Consider the following 12,097-nt stretch of genomic DNA (forward strand, 5'->3'; position numbering starts at 1 on the left):
TATCCTGGTGATTTGGGATGTAATGTCCTGTAGATGTCTGTTAAATCTAATTCATTTATCAGATTGTTTAGGTTTTCAATTTCCTTATTGGTCTTCTGTCTGGTTGATGTATCTATAGGAGAGAATGATGTGTTGAAGTCTCCCACAATTATTGTGGAAACATCAATTCCTTCCTTTAGTTTTGCCAGTGTTTCTCTCATGTATTTTGTGGCACCTTGATTGGGTGCATAGACATTTATGATTGTTATTTCTTCTTGTTGAATTGCCCCTTTTATTAGTGTGTAGTGGCCTTCTTTGTCTCTCAAAATATCCCTGCATTTAAAGTCTATTTTATCTGAGATTAATATTGCTATACCTGCTTTCTTTTGGCTGTAGCTTGCATGAAATATTTTTTTCTATCCTTTCACTTTGAATTTCTTTGTGTCCCTGTGTCTAAGATTAGTCTCTTGTATGCAACATATTAATGGTTCATTTTTTTTTTATCCATTCTGCGAATCTGTATCTTTTAATTGGGGAGTTTAATCCATTTACATTCAACGTTATAACCGTGAAGGCATTTCTTGAATCAGCCATCTTATCCTTTGGTTTATGTTTGTCATATATATTTTTCCCCTCTCTCTATTAATATCCTTTATTGTACCCATACCGAATCTCTTTAGTACTGAACCTTTCTCCAAGTCTCTCTGTCCTTTCTTTGTTTCTCTGTCTGTAGGGCTCCCTTGAGTATCTCCAGTAGGGCAGGTCTCTTGTTAGCAAATTCTCTCAGCATTTGTTTGTCTGTGAAAAATTTAAGCTCTCCCTCAAATTTGAAGGAGAGCTTTGCTGGATAAAGTATTCTTGGCTGGAAATTTTTCTCACTCAGAATTTTAAATATATCGTGCCACTGTCTTCTTGCGTCCATGGTGGCTGCTGAGTAGTCACTACTTAGTCTTATGCTGTTTCCTTTGTATGTGGTGAATTGCTTTTCTCTTACTGCTTTCAGAACTTGCTCCTTCTCTTCCGTGTTTGACAGTGTGATCAGAATATGTCTCGGAGTGGGTTTATTTGGATTTATTCTATTTGGAGTTTGCTAAGCATTTATGATTTGTGTATTTATGTTGTTTAGAAGATTTGGGAAGTTTTCCCCAACAATTTCTTTGAATACTCTTCCTAGACCTTTACCGTTTTCTTCCCCTTCTGGAACATCAACGAGTCTTATATTCGGACGTTTTATATTATCTATCATATCCCTGAGGTCCGTTTGGATTTTTTCAATTTTTTTCCCCATTCTTTCTTTTATGCTTTCATTTTCCATTGTGTCATCTTCCAGGTCACTGATTCGTTGTTCAACTTCCTCTAGTCTTGTACTATGAGTGTCCAGAATCTTTTTAATTTGGTCAACAGTTTCTTTAATTTCCATAAGATCATCCATTTTTTTATTTAGTCTTGCAATGTCTTCTTTATGCTCTTCTAGGGTCTTCTTGATTTCCTTTGTCTCCCGTACTATGGTCTCATTGTTCATCTTTAGTTCTTTGAGTAGCTGCTCTAGGTGCTGTGTCTCTTCTGATATTTTGATTTGGGTGCTTGGGCTTGGGTTATCCATATCGTCTGTTTTTTTCATATGGTTTATAATTTTCTGTTGTTTTTGGCCTCTTGGCATTTGCTGAACTTGATAGGGTTCTTTTAGGATTTGTAGACCAATTGAAGTCCTTATCTCTAATTTATCAGATCTACAGCTTTGTGGAGTATACTTTCTCTAACTAACCAGCAGGTGGCGTCCACGAGCCACCTGTTCTCCACAAGCCAGTTCTACCCTGCTTAGCCTTTTTGGTGAGTGGGGGAGTGAGTCTTGTGGGGTCCAATTGGTGTACCAAGCTTGCATGTGTAGCTGGTGTTGCCCACCCTGTATATGGGGCGTGTTTCTGGGCAGTCAGGGAGGGGGGGTGGCTCTAACAATCAAATCTCCCTGGTGATCCTGGAGTTTTAAAGCTGCTGCAATAGTCTAATCCTTCAGTTCAGTCCTGCCACAGTTTGTCTCTGCCACTGACCCACAAGTCCTTGGTATTGGCGTATGGCTCCTGAGACTTGCAAGTGGGTCCCTCTTCCAGGCCGTGCATCCCCTGGTCCTCTGTTGAGGGATGACTGTGCTATGTCACAGGGTGGTTCTGGGCTGCTGGGCTTTGTAGGGAGGCTCCCAGTCTGCTGAAATGATGGCTGAATGGGGCTTTGTTAATTCAGAATGCTCCACCTTCCCAACTCTGGGAGAATCAGCTGAGGTTACAGGGAAGGCTAATGACCACACCCAGTTTTTTGGTGTGTGCCTGTTATTTGAAGCACTTCCATCACACTGGGTTGTCTGTGGCAGCTCTGGGCTAAGGGGCTGGTGATGGGCAGGAGTGTTTCCTGTCCACCAGGATGATGGCTGTGAGCGGACACCCCCCTTTTCTTGGGAAGTTGTGGTGTTTAGTGAATTTTCTCAGCTACTGGATTATTGCCTTTTGTCTCAGAGCTCTCTTAGTTCTGCTCTTGTCTTGACCTGCCCAAATTGCAAGTCTTTGAAGCTTTCTGTATTGGGCTTAGATTTCGCTGATCTCAGCAGTTCCACATTTTCATTTTCATGAGTGTTGTATGAAGTATGCCCAAAGTCAGATTGCTCTGTGGTGTCCAGTCCACGCAGTTTCTGGCTTTCTACCTACTTTCCTGGAGAAGTAACTTCAGTAGAGGATGGCCAGTGGCATCTGGAAAACCTCTGTTAGCTAGGAAGGCACATGACTGGCATCTGCTCCAAGTTCTGGTTTCAAAATAGCTTTCTCCCAGGATGTTCCTCTCTAGGCCGCAGCTCCTCTTCAAAATGTCACTCTCAGTTGCTCTTGGGGCATTTGTCCTCTCTTAGCTTCTCTGGAGCAAGAGTGTGCTTTCAATGGCCGTCTTCAAACTGTCTTTCATCTGCAGCTACTCTCTCAGCTTCTGTGCATTCTTCAAAGTGTCCCTCTTGGCTGTAGCCACCATGGTGTTTTGATTACTGTATCTTTGTAAGAATTTTTAAAATCAGAAAGTGTGATCCTCCAACCTTGTTCTTTTTCAAGACATTTTGGCTATTTGGTGCCCTGCACCCTTCCATATAAATTTGATGACTGGCTTTTCCATTTCTGCAAAGAAGGCTGAAGGAATTTTGGTTGGAATTGCACTTGTAAATCACTATGGCTTTGGCAGACGACATCTTAACAATATTTAGTCTTCCAATCCATGAATATGGAATGTTCTTCCATTTATTTAGTTCTTTGATTTCTTTCAGCAGTTCTGTAGTTTTCCATAAATAAGTCCTTTATTTGCTTGGTTAAGTTTATTCCTAGCTATGTGATTCTTTTTGATATTATTTTAAATGGAATTTTTTTTTGATTTCCTCTTCAGGTTGTTCATTACTAGTATATAGAAACACTACCGATTTTTGCATATTAATTTTGTGCCCCATCCCTTTGTTGAATTTGTTTATTAGCTCTAGTAGATTTATTGTGGATTTTTCAGGGTTTCCTATCTATATAGGAACTGCAAATAAGTTTGCTGCCTTGTTTGTAAATAAAGTTTTATTGTAACATATTACACTCATTCATTTATGTATTGTCTGTGGCTGCTTTCATGCTACCATGGCAGTTTGATGGCAGAGAGTACGTGCATATGGCCCACAAAGCCTCAAACTTACTATCTGGCCCTATACAGAAAAAGTTTGCTGATCCTTGATCTAGTGCCCTGCTCTACCTAACTCAAGTCTCTACCTTCTGCCCCCAGGCATTAAATGATCTCTGTCCCTCTTCTCTACTCTCATTGTGTTTTATCTGAACTGTTCTTATGGCACTTACCACCGTCTATCTTGCATTATAAAATAATGATAGATAAATAGTAATTTATGAACAACTGGTAGGTATTATTCCCCAACCCTTGATGTCTAGGTCCATTTTACCTTTGCCTTCTCCTCAGTATTTGGTACATAATTAGAACTTAATCAGTATTTGTTGAATAAATGAATGAAAACATTTTAGCCACAGAAGTATAGACTCTAGAGTTGAAAGGAATCTTAGAGACTACTCCCACCCCCCTTTTGAAATTGATGTAAAGCGCTCATTTTACAGGTGCAGAATCTGAGGCCGAGAAGTTCCCTGACTTGCCCAAGGTGATGGCAAATGGTCAGAAAGAGCAGGGACTGAACCCCAGTGTCTTGGGTCTTGGAGCCCACTCCACTCTGTCGGACTGCTTCCACAGAAAACAAAGGGCATTTATCTGAAGGAGATGGGGACTTTGGATCTTTATCCTTCAAACCAATTCAATTCCCAAAACCTAAAAATTAACTGCAATTGCTAAGAAGCCAAATGAAAGGGCATGTAACGTATCAAAAAGCTATAATAAATTCCTTAGAGCATACTGCTGTGTTTAAGATGCTGAAAGTTGTCATCAGTCACGATCTATGAAATCCAATCCTTCAGTGTGAAATTATTGAGGATTATTACTACTAATTCAGATTTGAACATTTCCAAGGCTCATTCCTTTATAATTTAGTACCATCCCCAGGCAGTTAATTTCCATGAGTGTTCTGTGGTGGGTAGGGGTTGTTTTCGTCTGACCAGGGTCTACTCTCATATCCTCTGATAACAGTTCTTTGATTTCTTATTTGACACCAGGGATGGGGACCTGACACAGGGGCACAGCATGGGCAGGGACTCCCAGGGACCACCCCCTTGAGGGGGCCTGTCTGAGCTCAAAGCCCACTACAAAGAAAGCAGAGCTCATAGATGGAGAGAGTGATTGCGTGAGCAAGCTTCTGTGGTGTCGTTTAGCCCCAGTATTCTGCTGTACCATTGGATTTTCTGGTTATGTGCACCAATTATGCCCCCTTTCTGCTCAAGCCTATTTGAGTTGTGCTCCTGGTGCTCGCAACCAAAGGAGTCGTGACTGACATGGACACTGAAGGCAGAGGCTAAACTACTTTTGTGTGTCCGTGTAGGCCCGGCATCTTCACGAGGACCCCTCACTTAATTTTAGCAAGAGAAAAATGAGCTTTTTAATTTTTGCTTTAGTTCAGGACCTGGATTAGCTTTAGCCTAATGAATGGTCAACTGATTTCAGAACTATATCTCCAATTCAGGATAGTGCCCTCCTTGACAAGGAGAAAAAAATGAATTGTTTCAGAAATGATTAAACATGAAGAGAATAACAAGACTGAGCATAATCTACCAAATATCCCTTTTAAGGCACTTTTTGAAAGGCAATCAGGATGTTAATCTCATGACATAAAAGAATTCCTTGCACTTACATATTTTGCAAAGCATTTTCATATCCATTACTTCAGTAATTCCCTTCAGGTTTCTTTCTGGATAAATGACCCACATTTTAAAGTTTTTTTTTCTCAGCATAAAAAACAAACCCAAACACATTTTATAATTAACTATAATTAATTAACATAATTAGTTACCAATCAGTTTCTTATAAATAAAAACCTTAAAATTTTGATTCTTCTTCACCTCTGGTTTCTTGTCCCTGAAGTTTACTTATTTTTCTTCTGAATTCCTTTACATCCTTATAGAAATCAGTATTGCCCCAGCTTCAGAAGAACCATGAACCCTTTCCCCCAACTTGTTTCTCTGTCACTCTACACTGTAGCCATGGCTTGTCTAGTCTTGATTTTCCTTAGCATGGCGCCTGCACCAAAAAATGTCTGCGTGGAGTCCCTACTTCTGAACTCCCAGCTCTGTTATTTCCTAGCAATGTGATCCTGAGCAGGCTTCTTGATCTGTAGTATGAGGATACTATAGAACCCACCTCATATAATTGTCGTGAAGATTAAATGAGATGGACACAAAAGAGACACAGGAAGCACACAATATGCGTGGGCTGTTATTATTTGTTGACTTAAAGACTGATGTCTGCTAACCAGCGCTCCCTGCTATTCGCTCCACATGAGACGCTTGCACGACAGGGTTACTTGTATATTGTCTAGAATCTAAGGCCCCGGAGGGCCGAGATTTCTTGTTCATCGTTGTATCCCCAGCATACAATGACTGGCATATAATAAATGCCAGTAAATATTTATTTATGGGATGAATGAATGAGTGAACGAATAGAGGAAGTACAGGTATATTTTTACTGACATCCTGAGTTTTTGGATAAGGAAGCTGGGTCTGAGAGAGGTTAAGTGAGTTGTCTACAGTCTCGCAGTGAGGTAGAGAGGAAGGAAGCTACAGTTCACCTGCCTGGTTGTTCTTCTCATCTACCACACCACCTCCGAGGCCTTTAACTCATCATCCAAAAGCTCAACTGCAGAATCTTAGTCAATAGATAACGATTTTCAAAGGCCATAAATGATCCTTAAATATTAAAACCTACCGTGGTATCCACTGCCTTGACCTTCTCTGTGAGAATGTGCTTCGGGACGGGGTCCGTCTGTGACAGCATCACGCATCCTGCGGCACCCAAGGTGATGACTGCCACCTGGCAGCCCCGCTGCACCAGCACCTGTGCAGCCTTCCCGGCCTCTGCAGGGCCACCAACCGCCACGCCAGTTAAAATCTCAGCCTGCAAGACACAGAAGGGAACAGAAACAGTGGTGAAATTAGTACGCTGGGGCCACCTCCAGATCAGATTGGTATTTCTAGAAAATGTCTCCCTTCTTTTTCATAACAAACAAATCGACCAACGCAGTGGAGAACCTCCTGGATCCTGGCTCAGGAAAATAAAGAAAACAAAACCAGCTCTAAAAGGTTTTCTTGGGACAACTGGAGACATTCGAATACGGCCTGGGTATTAGATGATTGCATGGAATTTTCTTAGATGTGATAATGATATTGTGGTCACTCGTAAAAGATGCACACAGAAGCAGTTAGTATCACTTTGTCTGCAACTTACCCCAAAATGATTAAACAAAAACAAAAATAAATACATATGAGGGAGAAGGGAAGCAAATACAGCAAAAAGTTAACTGTTTAGGTGGAAGGTATATGAATGCTCATTGCACTGCTCTATCATGTTTTCTGTTTATATGATAATAAAGAGTTAGAGAAAACAAAGAAAATTCTATAAAAGAAAGAAGGGAAGGAGGGAGGGTGGGAGGAAGAAAGGAAGGAGCCAGTGATCTTGATATAAATTGCACCTGTACATTTCCATACTTAAAAACCTAATTCTCCGGACCTCTCTTGGGCCATAATGCCTTTGTCATATGATGAGTTCTAGCTTTCCATGTTTGAAGACCACTCACTTCTTCTGTTCTTTTGGTTTTGCTGGAGAAGAGGGATGCAGTGCAGGAGAGGCAAGGCCATGGAGCAGAAAAAGCCATACCCGGGGCTCAGGAGGCCTCCGCTATTTGCTCACCCTGCGACCTTTGCCAGATTGCTTACGATCTGCAAAATGAGGGCTTTGGACAGCAACGGGGTTTCTGAAATAAAAAAGCTCTGGCTGAAGTAGGGGTGAGGGGCTGCAGCCTCTGGCATCTCCAGGGAACGTCTACGGTTCTGAGATAGACGGTTTAAAAACCATTGGACTAGATCACTTATAAGATACATTTTGGCTCAAAAGCTCTGTAACCAATTCTGTGTGTCTTCTGTATTATAGCTTATCTATAAGCCAGTTCTTCCCAGGAATGGGTCTGTTCCTCCCTCGTGCTTGCTCTGAACATGGCTAACCTTTGTTGTCTATAAATAATCCTCCTACAGGTGTCTGTTCATTCAGGGCTTCAGGTTTCCCAGTGGCACACATCACCTTGTCCACGTGCCCCCTTCCCACTATCTGCACAGGCTCTTTCAGTCCGAGTTGGTTAGGTCATTTTAGAAGTTTCGTAGAAGATTCTCATTACTGGGATCACTTATGTCTGTTGAGTTGGATGGTCTAATGCAGAAACACTGATTGCTTGTGGGCTAAAGTTTTTAAAAACCTTTTAAAAAACTATTCTTTAATGAAAAAAAATCTTTAACATGAAAAATAATGCAGCAAACACCTATGTACCTACCACCTAACTTTAACAAATCTTTTACTTTATTTGTGTCAAATATTGTTCTTTAAAGAAATTAAGTGGTATCTTCTGTGTATATTATTTAGCAATGACATTATTTAGTTCATGCTGATATATGTAACTCTACTTCGTTTTTCTTTCCTGCACTCCATATTGTAAGTATTCTACAGTCTAAATACAATCTAGTCTCCTTTTGATGGACACTTCATTTTTTTTCCGTATTTCCCCTTTTGCAAGCAATGATGTATAAATAGAACATTCTTGTATGAGTCTCTCCATGTACATGTATGAGAACTTCTCTAGGGTATAGCCCTAGGAATAGAATTTCAACCTGATTAGCTATTGCCAAATCCACTCTGCAAATTGTCTGTAATGATTTATTACTCCTATGAGCACAATATAAGGATTTCCATTTTTCCGCATCTAACAGTCTATAGTGATTCAGAATCTTCATCCTCTTCTGCAAAAAGATAAGAACTATAGCAATTTTAACTACTATAAACACCACCATCTTATTACTGTCATCTAGGGTTTTAGCTTTATCTTTTTTAAAACCCAAAGTTTAAAATATATAGGTTGATAGTTAAATTTATTGACATATTTTTGTCACTTTCTGTGCATGTCATTTTTTTTTTCTTAAATTCCTTGCCTTCATTTTTTCTCTTTTGAAGTACATCTTTTAATAATTAAATGAAGATCTGTGAGTGGAAATCTCTTTTGTCTTTGAATGTATGAAAGTGTCTTTATTTTGTCTTCATTCTTCAATGGGAGTTTAGTAGAGCATAAAATTCAAGTTGATGACATCCCTCAGCTATTCCAAAGCTATTATCCCATCGATTTTTGGTATTTATACTTGCTAATGAGGAGTTTGCTGTCAGTCTAATTGTCATTTCTTTGTGAGTAATCTGCCTTTTTCCTCTGGTCGTTTAAAAATATTTTTGTCTTCATCCTTGTATAATGTAGTATAATGTATGTAAGCAGAGATTTATATTTATTTACCTTACATGGTTCTTTTAATACACTTTTGATCTGAAGACTCATGCCTTTTTTCCAATTCTAGAAAATAGTTTTCCCTCTAATATTGCTTCTCTCCCATTCCCTTCATTCTCATCTTCTTTCACTCCCATTAGATGTATGTTGAAGTCTCCCAAGCTATTCTTTATTTCTCTATAATTTTCTGTAATGGTAAAAATATTTTTCCTTCCTGGGCTGCTTTCTAGGTGAATTGATCAAGTGTGTTTGTTTTTTTTTTTTTGCAATTCACAAATTTTTCATTCAGTTTCTAGTGAGTGTGTTTTAAGAAACTCTTAATTACTATTTTTAATTTTCAAGACTTCTAATTGGTTGTTTTTCCTATTCATATATTGTGGCTTCATTTCTGCTTTTCTTTAATAATTTCTCTTCCTCCTTTGTAAGAAAAAATTTATTGTGGTAACATATATAAAACATAAAACTTGCCATGTTAACCAATTTTAAGTGTTCAATTTAGTGGCATTAATTATATTCACAACGTTGTGCTACCATCACCACCATCCATCACCAAAACTTTTTCATTACACAAAACAGAAAGTCTGTACCCATTAAGCAGTAACTTCTCATTCCCCTCTTCCCCCAGTCCCTGATAACCTCTAATCTACTTCTTGTATCTATGAATTTGCTTATTCCAGATAGTTCATATAAATGGAATTATATAATATTTGTCCTTTCGTGCCTGGCTTATTTCATTTATGCTTTCAAGGTTCACCCGTATACTAGCATGTAGCAGAACTTCATTACTTTTCATAGATGAGTAACCCACTGTATCCATATATCACATTTTGTTTATCCATTCATCAGTTGATGGACACTTGGGTTGTTCCACCTTTTGACTATTGTGAACAATGCTGTGACAAGCATTGGGGTACAAGTGTTTGTCCCTGCTTCCAGTTCTTCTGGGTATATATCTAGGAGTGGAGTTGCTGGGGATACAGTAATTTTATGTTTAATGTTTTTAAGAAACCAGCAAACTGTTTTCTATAGTGGTCTTTTTCTTTCTAATTAATGAGAAAGGCAATCATACCAATTTTAATGTCTTTTTTACATTGTTCTACGATTTAAATTTCATCTTGGGTAAATTTGTCTTTTATTGTTGATTCTGTTGGATAACTCTCCCAGCATTATGTTTCTTCATTTGCAGGCTTACTTTGCTCACTGTGAGGTGGAGAATCTTCATGTTTCATCTCCCTCCAGGCTTATCCTTGCCTTTCCAGCCATTTTATAGTTGAATCCACCAGGCCGCCGAGGGTCTCTACATCAGCGCTAGGTACTACATTGGCAATAGAAGTTCCTGTTCTAGGGCTACTGGGGATCCAGCAGTCGGCTTGGAGTACTTCCTGGTTGGAGACAGTGTCTCTTGCCTCCTGTCTCCTCCCAGGTGGGAGCTTCAGACAGGGTACAGCCTCAGGCACCAGGGGTAGCAGCTCCCTCCACCTTTTTTCATTAGCAAGGGAGCTATATCCCACCATCCCTGGTTCTTAACAGTGGGCACTGTTCCAATTTCCCATGAGTGGGACACTTTTAGTGTCCATCATCCATAGGAGGTGAACTTCCACCATCTCTGCCTATTTCTAGGCTGGAACACGCACATCCAGGACTGAATGCTTTGCGAGTCTGATCGATTTACGATCTCTGGAGTTATTTATCTGGTTCTTGAGCTCATAAGTCTCTTTTCATTTTCTGTTTTATATGTATTTATCAATGGTTTGTTTAGAGCAGAGGAAGTGTCTTAAAGCACCACTTTACATTATTATCGTGATTAATAGTCATTTGTAAGAATGTTAAGCCATTAAATCTTTCTTTTCTCCCATTAATTTTTAGCTCAATTTCCTTGAAGACCAGAGTTTTTTGTGCATTCATTCATCCATTCATTCTCCAACTCAATAAGCATTTACTAGGTGACTACTGGGTTCAGGTACAGTGTAGCAGACTGTATTTTTCAAAGATGGTTGCATCAATACGTACCACATTCAATATGCTCTCCTTTCACTGTGACAATCTTCCATTAAGAGGTGGGGGTACCAGGGTTCACCTTCTTGCCTCAACCAATATAACGGGACAGAAGCAATGCTGTGTGAGACTCCCAAAGCTACATTATGAAAGTCAGCTTATAACTTCCCATGGCTTCCGCCTGGTGCTCTCTCTAGCGATGCTTGACCTTGGAACGCAGCTACCATATTGTGAGGAAGCCCCGGCCATAGGAGAGGCCATGAGTAGGTGTTCTAGCCAATTGCCCTGTTACACCCCCCACCCCCATCCCAGCCAAACAGTCAGCAGCAACTATCAAGCAAGGGAGCGGAGGCTTCAGGTGATTTCAGCTTTTGACCTTTGAGTCTTCCAGCCAAGGCATCAGACAAAGGCAGACACAAGTCATGCACATTGTGCCCTGTCTGAATTCCTGATGCCCAGAAACTGTGAGTAATGATACATAATTATTGTTCTACGCTACTAAATTTTGGGGTAATTTATTATGCAGCAATAGATAGCTATACACATAATGATAACCGCTGGGGATACAGTAGTGAATAAGACAAATGTCCCTGCCCTCAAAGGCCTAGTAATTTACTGGAGAAGACGGAAACATTGAGCCAGCCGTTTGAGTTGTGATGAGGATGAAGCATGGAAATCTAAGCCAGTTTGGCAGTTGAGCGTAATCTAACCTCTTATTGTGAAATGGTCACTCTCTCTCACAATTCCTTTTTCCTAGCACCATGCCTGGCCATGGCAGTTGCTCAAAAACATTGCATAACCTATCATGGGTTGTTAAAATTAGGCTCCCTGTAGCTGTCTTCTTTCTTGTTTCCTCTATATTCTGAGAGATGAAATTATCAAAAAGGCAGGTAAAGAAATCCTAGAAACCTCCATTTAGCCTTTGAACTCCATGGAAAATTAACTATTGCAGTCCACTAATCACTAACTTTGTCTCTGCACACTGGATGCTCCAACGCATATATGCCCTGTGTCCCAATGTTGGTAAAGAGCTTGGGTCTAAGAATGTCTGGCCTATAAAAAGGGAGAAAAATCGAAATTTTCTTCCTAAAAATGTTTAAGAATGAGTGGTACAATGTCAATATATTGATTGATATTTTA

The 12,097-nt window shown here is 39.8% G+C and overlaps 1 protein-coding gene across 1 annotated transcript in view; it reads right to left on the reverse strand.

The window, feature by feature from the left end:
* Window positions 1-12,097, reverse strand: part of RBKS (ribokinase) — a 109,935-nt gene that overhangs the window by 43,787 nt on the left and 54,051 nt on the right. Inside the window, exon 7 of the mRNA XM_037812637.1 lies at window positions 6,355-6,543. Coding sequence (XP_037668565.1) covers window positions 6,355-6,543 — 189 coding nt within the window. The remainder of the gene's footprint in view (window positions 1-6,354; window positions 6,544-12,097) is intronic.

This window comes from Choloepus didactylus, chromosome 20 (assembly GCF_015220235.1).
Source record: "Choloepus didactylus isolate mChoDid1 chromosome 20, mChoDid1.pri, whole genome shotgun sequence".
NCBI classification, from domain to species: Eukaryota; Metazoa; Chordata; class Mammalia; order Pilosa; family Megalonychidae; genus Choloepus; species Choloepus didactylus.